The sequence below is a fragment of the Folsomia candida genome, unplaced genomic scaffold (assembly GCF_002217175.1).
Source record: "Folsomia candida strain VU population unplaced genomic scaffold, ASM221717v1 Fcan01_Sc012, whole genome shotgun sequence".
Lineage (NCBI taxonomy): Eukaryota > Metazoa > Arthropoda > Collembola > Entomobryomorpha > Isotomidae > Folsomia > Folsomia candida.
In genome coordinates, this window is record NW_019091204.1 from 236,882 (window position 1) to 248,309 (window position 11,428).

At 37.8% G+C, this 11,428-nt stretch overlaps 1 protein-coding gene across 1 annotated transcript; it reads left to right on the forward strand.

Annotated features, from left to right (window-relative positions):
* Positions 1 to 3,634: 3,634 nt before the first annotated feature.
* Positions 3,635 to 6,326, forward strand: LOC110855457. The gene is made up of 3 exons (XM_022103865.2): positions 3,635 to 3,720; positions 3,789 to 4,289; positions 4,888 to 6,326. The coding sequence occupies exons 1-3, from the start codon at positions 3,651 to 3,653 to the stop codon at positions 5,253 to 5,255; spliced, it is 939 nt and encodes a 312-aa protein (XP_021959557.2). The 5' UTR covers positions 3,635 to 3,650; the 3' UTR covers positions 5,256 to 6,326.
* The last annotated feature ends 5,102 nt before the right edge of the window (positions 6,327 to 11,428 follow it).

The following is an 11,428-nucleotide window of genomic DNA, read 5'->3' on the forward strand; positions in this document are numbered from 1 at the left end:
TGGATCATCAATGTACATCCCCAACCGTCAAGTGTTGTTTTCAAAAAATTTAATTTAAGAACCAATACAATTTTAATATGGGCAAGTAGGATTTACATATAATAAGAACTGATTGTGGTACAATTACAAGATTTTTTTTATTACAGCTGAAAATCTATTAAAACCTATTAAAACCTCAGTTTGAACCATTAAAATCCTTGCGTCGTTGTTTTTAAGGTTTTATAACCTTGGTTTAATGGGCTGGTACCAGGGTTCGGAAAACCCCGGGGTTTTTGTACAAAAACCCACCCCCGGGGGTTTTTCCGGGGTTTTTGGGGTTTTGTGGGTTTTTGGGTTTTTGTGGGTTTTTGTGGGTTTTTGTACATTTTGGGCAGGTTGAACCGGAATTCCTCAAATTATATATTACAGAAAAACTAATTTAATATACGAATTCAGCGCGCAATTTTAACCGTTATCATTGTCTCGGACTGTTACACCGAAAATTCATGAAAGGGGTCAAAACTTTTTTTTCATCCGGAGAAATGATTGGATCGGTCTTTTTGCAAATCTAAATAATATATCCCATCGTTTTTTAGAACCTTAAGGACGGATCGGATTAGTTTTGCTTTAAATCCAGAAAACCGATCGTCACAAAGCGATTTTTATCATTAATGTGAAAAACGAATTGGACCCCTGTGACCCGACTCAGCATTTGGTTTCTCCCTCATTGACTGCGATATACTCCTATGTGACTTGTGCTTGACTGCTTTGTTACTGCGACCATTAAATTATAGTCCACTCAAGAATCCAATTAAACTGTGCATGTAGAGCTGTCAAACATGTGATCTGAGAGTAATGACGAATAAAATTCCGATGAATTGCTTTTAACGAAGTTTAGGTACATAGGCTGCCGTGTAAATTGTTTTCCTATCATTGATTGATCATGTTAGAAATTTGGACAAGTACTTTGTGAGGCCATTAATTATATTTGATTGACGGAAACATGGTTTCGAGTTAATATTAAAAGATAGTAGAAAGGTTGGGAATTTTAAGGTTACAAAACACAATTGCTTCTTATCACAATTCACGAAACCCAATCAGGCCCTGACTTTACGGGGGTGCAATAACGGGAGTTCTGCAGGGCGCCAAAAGGTTTGCTTAACCTATCCAAATGTTAGTCATCTATATTATAAGCTGGAAATGTCTTTTGGCAACGGAAGTGAAAGTGGAGAAAGTGATTTGCATATCCACTGCGTTGGAAATTCGATAAGTAATTTATCCGTTACTCTGGTTACCCGGAAGGGAAGTTAATGGAAATTGTTGACTGTGGTCATCGGGTCGCATGTGGGAATGACATGTGCTCCATTGGTTATCGCTCTGCTGGGGGGAGGGGATGGGTTGACCTATTGGGATATGGTTATCGCTATTCTGAGGGGGAGGGGGAGGGTAAGCCCCCTGCCCGCTCCCAAAGCAGTGAGACATGACTGGACGGAAGGTGAAAGGATTCAGTTTCCTTCATGGGTAGACAATTTTTATATTGGTTAGTTTAATTTACAAGATAATATCTTGTAAAAACACATATTATGTGTATTTGCATAGATTTATTTACATAGATACATACATAATATTACATATACATACATATGTATGTATATGTCTGTATATATTTTTGTATCTTACATATAAATAAATAATTTTTTTTCAAACTGACCGATTTTCATGCAACTGTTATTTTTTAGAAATTGTTACAAACCCCAGAGCATTCTTATGGACAAAGTTAATATTTTTATGATACAATATAATTTGTAGTTGAAATAAAATAAAGTACGAGCTACATTATTAAGTAGCTTCAGCTACTTTATGTGAAGACTTTGTCTGTCTGTCTGTCTGTCTGTCTGTCCGTCTGTCTGTCAGCAGGATATCAGGAGAACGGATCGAGATAATCGAAATCGGTTTTCGCCATCATACATAGGACCCCAGGGGGAGGATCCTATCAACTTTTGGGGGCAACCGGACCACACCCCCTTTGGCGACAGGGGGTGTGGTCGGGGCAAAATGAGATTTTTAGTGCAATTTAATCTATAGGTGAAATAGAGTAAAATTATGTGTTCCGGAGTTGTGCCACACCCCCTCGGCGCCAGGGGGTGTGGTTGGGGCAAAATGAGATTTTTAGTGCAATTTAATCTATAGGTGAAATAGAGTAAAATTATGTGTTCCGGAGTTGTGCCACACCCCCTCGGCGCCAGGGGGTGTGGTTGGGGCAAAATGAGATTTTTAGTGCAATTTAATCTATGGGTAAAATTAGGTGAAATTGAGTGAAATTAAATGAAATTAAGTGAAATTAAGTGAAATTAAGTGCTTCCCCGATTGTGCCACACCCCCTCGGCCCCAGGGGGTGTGGTTGGGGCAAAATGAGATTTTTAGTGCAATTTATTCTATGGGTAAAATTAAGTGAAATTGAGTGAAATTAAATGAAATTAAGTGAAATTAAGTGAAATTGAGTGTTTCCCCGATTTTGCCGCACCCCTTCGGCGCCAGCGGGTGTGGTTGGGGCAAAATGAGATTTTTAGTGCAATTTAATCTATAGGTGAAATAGAGTAAAATTATGTGTTCCGGAGTTGTGCCACACCCCCTAGGCGCCAGGGGTGTGGTTGGGGCAAAATGAGATTTTTATAAAAAATTAATCTATAGATGAAATAGAGTGAAATTAAGTGTTCCCGAGTTGTGGTGGGACCGTTTGGGGTGAAGTACGTCTGAAGCTACTTCCGTATGCGCGTTTGCGACGGTTTATTCTATTATATATTTAGGCATGCATTTAAAGCCTCTCCAAAAAAATGGGAAGTACCCTCCAATATTTCAGAAATACCCTCCATTGAACCCTACCTCCTAATGTTATTTTTGAATTAGGATTTTGGTGGCTAACTACCTCTTAAAATAATAAACGTATGTGCAACTTATAATTTTGGAATTTTGTATAAAATTTTGTGTATTCATTTATTTACAATTAAAGGTAACGCTTCCATAAAAACAAATTTTTAGCCCGAACCAGGGCTTATGTAATTGGCATGTCCGTCTGTCTTTCTATAACTCTCTAACGAGTTGACCGATTTCTACCACATTTGGTACAGACATGTATCTGGGCAATGCAACGACTGAGTTCGAAGATGAGTTAGTTCAGAAAAGTTTTGGACCGGTGGGGGATATATGAGTGCGTGGGGTATCTATTATGCAATAAAATTTTGGTCATTAAGAGGTTGCTTTCCACTTAGGGAACTTTTTAAATATTTGGAGGGTGATTTCCATTGTTCTGGAGAGACATTAAATTACTTCCATATATTTACTACATATCTAAATCCTAGCGATGGAAGAAGTTTGTTCCTTATATCCAAAAAAAGTTCCTTAGATAGTATAGTCTTTAAAATTATGACAATAGATAATCTCTAAGAATTAAGCCTTTCATGTGGAAACAGTAACATAATTCCCTTGAAAAGTTCTACCTGAACGAACTACCCAATAGGCATGTAAGAATTGTATCACATGGGGCCCGTCATTATCTTGCCGCTGCCAGAGAATATTAGGCACTGAATCCATTAAAAACTTTGGATATAAAATGAATGTCATCCAGCAACACCAGTCATTAACAAAAGAACCAACCAATCAATCCAATAAATATGTCTCCCAGACAGAAACATGTTTACCACTTAGCCCTCTTCACAGTTTGTCACCAAGTTGGGCGAACAGGTCAGTACAATTTAACTTGATACTTAATTCGAGTGTCTTAATCAATTTAATAGTCCTTCTGTATTTAGCTGCCGTATCTTGTGGCGACGAGTGGACCACCTTCGAAGATTCAAAATGTCTAAGGTTCTATGATAATTTTGAAACTAAAGATGTAGCAATCCAGACGTGTGCATCCATACCATCAGAACCGACTAACACGGCACGCCTTCTATCCATAAAATCACAATCGGAGCAGAATTTTCTCAACACGTGGATATTCCAGGATTTGGGGGTACTGAACAGCGTTTGGTTGGACGGAAATCGATTTAACGACACTCAGTTCGTCCGGGCGGACGGGGACGCAATGTCGTTCACAAATTGGAACGACGGATTTCCCACGAATCAAACTGCCGACAATCTCTGCATTGATATGTCGCCCAAGAAGGATCTAATGGGAGTAGGTGCCACTGAGAATGGAAAGTGGAAAGACGTCTCCTGTTCGAAACGAAATTTAGTCGTTTGTGAAAAGAAGCCAATGTTGACCGTGTCGGACTTACGAGATATAGTTTTCCAATTGCGAAGTAACCCGGGTAAGACAAAGAAGCCACTTATAATTAACCTTCACAACAATTTTCCTACTAGTTAATTAATGTGTACGAAAACGTTAATAGCTTGGTTTGGTAATTCCGCCGCTAGCCCTACTAAATATATTTTACGCACTTCCTGAAGAAATGCTTCGACAGATAATATTGAATTATCGCTTTGTTTTATGATTTATTATTTCAGTCCCGCGTATGAATTATACATGTAACTTGAAAAGTTTTTTTAATTCATTCGTCATGCATTCCGAATTGAAAAAAGTGCCATTGCGGAGACTATGACCACTTGGTCGAAAAGTTTAGGTTGCCCATTGTTACATATGTGCACGATCTTTTACGTTCTAAAGTAGATAAGGTCTTCCCACCATACAAACTATACTGTTTAATTCTCCTCTACCTATGCCCCCAGTAGTGTGAAGCGCCAAAACCTTTCAAGTAGTAGCTGTAGTTAAGCAAGCCCTGGATGGATTTTGCTTATTCTGGTTGAACAATTAGTTGAATGGGTTGAAAATATTTTGGACATACTTAAACATTTGTGTCTAAAGTTCGTGTATAAATCGTAAAATAAAATTCATATGCTGTGTTTTAGTTCCGATTGGATTCATCTATGTCCAGCTGCCACTTCATCCATCACCACGAACGTTATGGCCCAATATAATTTGGCGCGACGTCTCGAGCATTTACGCCGGGTTGTTCTTCCGGACCGAGGGTGGCACTGCCGCTGCTTTTGGAACAGTACAGGCTGAAAGTAGTAATCATCTTGGTTTCGTTAGTTACCAATACTCCACTGGTCCTTATAATTCCTCCGTTGAGCTTCCGAGTACAGGGTGGGCAAGAACCGTGGCAGCCGGGTTTGCTCCACCTCCACCTTATCTGTATGAAGGATTAAACTTTCGAAATACTGGAAATGAGACTCGTCCGGAAAATATGGCTGTTGGAATTTGGGTGCGGGTTTAGTAGTACATACGTATGTTCTTCATTCGTTAAGAGTATGAATTGTAATCCCAGAGTATACCTGCATACGTACATATGTAAGTATGCATGAAAAATATTACCTCTATTATACAAGTAAAAACTTAAATAATACTCAAACTAAATTTGATTAAAGTTTACTCAATTTTGAGTAAAATTGCCAGTGTCACAACTTACGAGTAAAAGTTATCCAAGGAAAGTTCAAATTTATCCTAATTTAAAAGATTTGTGCTCAACCTTGAGTAAATATGTATTATTCAACAGTTGTGTTACTTACCATAAAGTTCACTCAACTTTATTTACAGTGCATTAATTTTTCAGTTTCGCTAAGGTGCAAGTTAGTTTACTATGTAGGTAGCTCCAGGCTACTTTACTGTGTAGTCGAGAGTTTTAATTCCTTAGTATTAATTAATACAATATATATTAATCGTGTGAAAACACTATTCAATACATTTGTTCCCGTGAGAATGAAACATATTTGCCCAGGATATATATTTTTCCATTGACATTCGTTTGAAATATATATTTTTAGTCAAATTTTCTTATGCTCGTTGCACATAGGATTCTTATTTTTGTATTTTAATCTGGTTTGAGTTGTCCTCCTATTTTACGTAAATCCGTGGTGTAAAAGAAATTAAAGCCTATGTGACGTAAATTTTTCGTGCAATTGGCGATGTCCTCTTCGCCTTTGTTCATCGCCAAGTATTGCCAATACTTGGTACATACACATTATGCATGTACCAAATTGCTTACGCGTCGATACTTGATTTCATCAAGAACAAATCGGCTCACTTGGCCACACATTGCACGATTTTAAAAATTGATCAATAACATACATAAGTATTACAAAGTTTACTTAAATGAAATGGAGTAATGTTACTAACCTACGTGTAATATAAAGGAAGTATTAATAAGATGATTTGTAAAATTTTAAAATTGATTGGGCTGCTGCCAAGTCAAAAAGGAATAAAATAATAATAATAATAATACATAAGTATTACAATAAAATAATATGTAAATATTATGTATATAAATAATAAATGTTAAATAAATAAATTCGGTATTCAAGTAAATAATTTTAAATTTAAATTCAAAGGTTTTTATTATGCATTTATGTACAAATTTGTATTGTTTTCGCTTATAAATACATGATTTTTACCTTTTCTTTACATTTAATTTTCTCCTGGCATTGCGTAGTTTCGAGCATTCTCATGCATCTTTCTGGATTTTTTACAGGTGTTATTAAATGTTAAAAAAACAATAAGGAATGTACAGTTGTGGCTAAAGGGGTTCCATGTGAAATTGCATAAAACACTTTTGCATAATACCCTTATGGTATAAAATTTATTGCATAATTACCACTTACCATAAGAGAGTTTTTTGTACATAACTCCATTTCGAGTTCGGCTGACACAGTTCCTCAGGTGTCATTTCTCTGCTTAAGGCGATAAGGGTTTTATTGACCTCGCTCTGTGATGCATCGCTGCTTCCATAGGCATCCGATTGAGCGGATGACAGGTAGTACAAAACAAATTGCAAGATTACTAGAACCAGAGCAAAACCAGATTGCCAGAACGGACCCCATTTTTTAACGGATTGTGCGCGATTCAGCCTGTCGTTGTGCGAGTGGGAATTTGAGACTGGGCGGGGTAAAGTTTCGTGACCATCACTGTAACATTGAGCTCATACATTGGGGGCCGGATTTCTAGGACTCTTGGCACAAACTTCCCAATATGTTTTAGACTTTTATATGTATGCAAAAGCGCATGAGGAATCTAATGCTCTTATCAGACTTTTATTATCTTCAGTGGCTTTGCACGGTGGATCGGTAATTTATATAAAAAAATATAATTTATTTATTTTTATACGTAGTATAAGAAACTTTTTGGCATATCGACAATTTCAAATAATGATGACGGTGATAAATCAGGTGGGGTACGAAGTCCAGCCGGTTGCCACTTTTGTGACGCTCTTGTGCTGCATTAGCACGGGATACATCGTGGTCGATTTGATGGGCTAGATGCCTTTCCGATAACAATTTTTGCGGGTTATGCCCTGATTTTGTTTATTGGATTGATTAATTTCTTGATGCCCTTGTTGGCCGAGATGACTGCAAGGTCGGTAAATTTTGTGAGGTACTGGAAGCTTCAGAATATGTCAGATTGTGGGAAGAGACCGTTGAGAAGTTGTAAAACCCTGGCAATTTGGATCGGCCCGTTTATTCAGGTTACGAGGGGAGTGAGGATCGAATTCGTTGGTTTAGCGCTTTATCACATTGTGTCACTAATACTGTTAATTTAGTTGATCAATTTGCACAAAGTTTTAAATGCCAAGGGAAAATATGTAAAAACAGCTAAATCCGTGTGTGGTAAAAAAAAGGCCTGCGTAGGCGTAGTTAATACTTTTTGAAACTAATCGTAAGATATGAAATAAATAACAGAACTAGCTCTTATCAGGTTTAGGATCAAATTTTTTGGCTAAGCACTTTGACCCACTGTGTGATAAATAGGTCAATTTACAGGAACCATTTACGCAGCGTAAATATAAGCTAGCCTAAATTACGCTAACTTATAAAAAGAGGAATGTGTCAGCCTAATTGTAAAAAGAGCTAACTGCATAAAAAAGATAAACTACCCATGCATTTAGGCATTTTTGAAACTAAGGTTTCGATGTCCTTTGGATATGTTGGAGTATCTCATGAATGAACAATAACCCTTCAGTGGTTTGACTCCAAGGCCACTTTTGCGCCCGCCACACCCACTCAAAGCTGCCCAAAAACCGTACAAAACTGTGCTTTCATTCATTCAAATCCAAGCCAAAAATCCAATTTTACTCGGATTTTGAAAATCCGTACACCAGATAGTTGTACAAAAATTCCCTTGACTTTTGCAAAAGTATTTTTTCCTGATCGTTTAAAATTGTAGACCCATCTTCGTGATAATGTACGATTTTTTATATGTAATTAATCATACGCATTATGTTCCAAAAATTCTTGTAGCGATATGGGCTGCAGCCATCGTTTGAACAAATAAATGCATTGATCGATGGATTGAAAATGTTGACGATCATTCTAGATAAAAACTACATGGTTAAGACTATATGTACTTAAGTTAACGATTCCATTTGCCTAGTTCTTTTGCAATACACTTATGTAAGTTAAGTTAGCTAATAAAACTATTGAGTCCGTTTGTTGTGAAATATTTATTTGTAAATAAAATAGTTAAAAATCAGTATCGAAAATAACGTTTAAAACTTTAATAGCATCAAGAGTTGTTTATTCTTGAATCATGCCGTGCTATAAAATGACTTTATCCTTCATGGGATAAATTGTATGGACAATATAATTCCACGTACATGGGGTTAAACATTAAGCAAAAGAACTTCAAATAAATAATTCATGGAACCATGCATACACTCTTACAAAACTGGAGTTAAGTCCAAGTAAATACACCAGTGACTCTACGACGCTGGTAGTAAAGTAAATAACAGACATTACCGTTCAGTATTATTGCAGTAATAACAAAATTATCACTCAGCAACAAACTACCAACACGTACCAGCAATACCAGCAGAGTGTTTACACCCTGTAGATAATTCTATGATACGATTGTTTCCGGTGAAGGTACTATGTAGTTCTACTGCTTGGGTACAAATATGTCACCGAAGGATAACATATTTACAGAGGCTAAATCCTGATCTCTGAGATAAGTTTTCACCCTGAGGAGACATCTTGTTACTACCTAGTCTTATCTTAAAAAGTGATAGTAGAGTACACGACTAAATCTGCTTGGCTTTAAGGAATTCCAAATTTCTTTCTATTCCATTGGAAAGCCAGTTAAATTTCACGTAGAAAACATGTGTTAGACATGAAAATGTATTCCTCCTGTGACCATGACAAATTGGTCACGAAAGAGAAAGCTCCATCAAAAATACACACGAAATCAATCGACAAAGTGTATCATTCCCGGGTCAGAAATTTTTTTGTGACCTTGACAGTTATATAGGACTCAGAACAGAACTTTTCCCCAACTCGAATCATAATTTGGGGATGCAATCAAGTTCGGTTCGAAAATACCAAGGTCAAACTTAAATTGGAAATGAAGTCAGAAATACAAATCTTCAGCCAGTTTTTCACGAATTTCGCGGTATATGTTACTGTGGAGAACTGCACAAAGGTCAGTGGCTTTCCGCACAATATGGACTGCTTGAGGGGGTGTTCCATCTTCACTATGACGTTAGTTAAATATTTTTTTAAACTATCTCCTCTCCATAATCGAGTAAATTGGGCGGTTTTTGCCCAATTCTGCCGATTCCCGCCAAAACCATGAATGCAGCCCAATAAGATAACATTCGACCTCCATTTCGTAATTAACTAACCCTAAGAATATTTAACATAGATTCTGCTTCTTTTTTTGTGGAAATATGGTTCCGTCTTAAAGAAATTCCCATCCATAAACGGGTTATTTTGTTTGTTTTTTTACCGTACCGCTGGGAGAGGGAGGTCGATTTATTGACCTTAGCTTGGGTCTGGGAAATCTATAGCGCGTGACGCTTTCTACTGTAGAAGGCCTCCATCTTAGGATAATTTTTCAGTGCTCATCTGATTCCTAAAGTTGAACGGTCATTTATATGGCCCAAGTCTTCGGCGTCCGACAGAGATTTTGTGCTATTCTGGCGTTCAAAGCTTCGGACATCACTGTAGTCCTCCTTGACTTTGGACCACCGGAACTTTTGTGTCATAAATAGTCACTGTCCCTAGGGTGAATTTAATAGGTTGGTCAACCAGATCGTAGTTGCCCTTGAATTTCTACCCTATATCTAACATTGTGAGTTTTTTGTCTCGCGTAAAAAGTGAAAACTTATTGTCGCGCGCGCGTGGTAAATCTCCTCTAGCTTTTGACCTAGTGAAGTCAGGTAAAGGAGGTTAACAACAATGATAGTCACTGAATGTAGGCACAAACTGCAACTTACATTTTAATTTTATGTTGACCGGTTCAAATACTACGCTCTACTATCACTTCTTATGGTAAGACTAGGTATTTGTAGTTTTACCACCCGGCTGAATTGCAAAGTACCTCCGGCGGTAACAATCGTATCACAAAATTGAAAATTATTTAGAGTGTAGATGACCCTACCAAATTTGTAGCAATGGCGTCCTGCCATTACTTTCAAGGTTTTCCAGCAGAAAATATCTACAAAAGTTGTCTACCTAATCGATCCAGACTGGTATTTGTCTTCACGGACAAACCTCAAGTCACCATGAATGGCTTAAAAATGCGATTGTCTCAACTTGCCCCGACCCTCAAGGCGGACTATGGGCCAGGTGCCGAAAAAATGGTCACTTGCCACACCCCCAGTGGGTGTGGCCCTCGGCGACTTTTCGATTTTAAGGAAACAATGTCATGTGATTTATAATTTTCCTTAGCTCGACAACGAGGGTTCGACGGAATATCTAAAATTGCGAAACTGCACCCCCAGTGGGCGTGGTTCTAAGCAAATTGTCGATTTTAACGAATCCATATCATGTGATATATCATTTTCCTCAGCTCGAAAAGGGGGTTTCGACGGAATACCTAAAATTGGGAAACCGCACCTCCAGTGCGCTTTGAGCTTGCTTGAAGCACATTTTCGATTTTAATAAAACTATGCCCTGTGTTATATCATGTTTCTCAGCTCGGCAGAATTATTAGATTTTTGAAGCCACGCCCCCAGTGGCGCTCAGCGACTTAAAGTCGTTTTCTTAAATTTTAAATTTCACCCACACCGAAATAGCACCACCTGTATTTTTACGTTTCCATGAATCTCGTGTCATCGATTGTGGCGTTTGAATTTGTGGCATTTCACACTGGTCCGGATTGCTTTATTTGTTTGCCAAAACCTGTAGCCCTAGAACCATTTCATTTTTTCGAATTCTGCCTTCGGGAATTCAGATATGTATGAAGTTCCGAGGGGCATAAGTAATTCAACCTTCATTGAACACCACCCCTTCTTGTGAGTGTGGTCACAGGTCAATATTTATTTTATCGCATAACCCCATCAAGTGGGGTGTCATTTGAAAGGGCTCATCAAGCTCTAAACAACACCGACTAATATTGGGACATTCTAGGCGCACCCACGGCCAGGGGGTGTGGTCAAAATACAAATTTGAAAGTTTTGTT

What these genes read in the sequence shown, in the direction of transcription:
- LOC110855457 (XM_022103865.2), top strand. Translation starts at nt 3,651, where the DNA reads ATGTCTCCCAGACAGAAACATGTTTACCACTTAGCCCTCTTCACAGTT. An exon ending in TCACCAAGTTGGGCGAACAG is followed by an intron (nt 3,721 to 3,788) that starts GTCAGTACAATT and finishes TTCTGTATTTAG; the next exon opens with CTGCCGTATCTTGTGGCGAC. An exon ending in CCAATTGCGAAGTAACCCGG is followed by an intron (nt 4,290 to 4,887) that starts GTAAGACAAAGA and finishes GCTGTGTTTTAG; the next exon opens with TTCCGATTGGATTCATCTAT.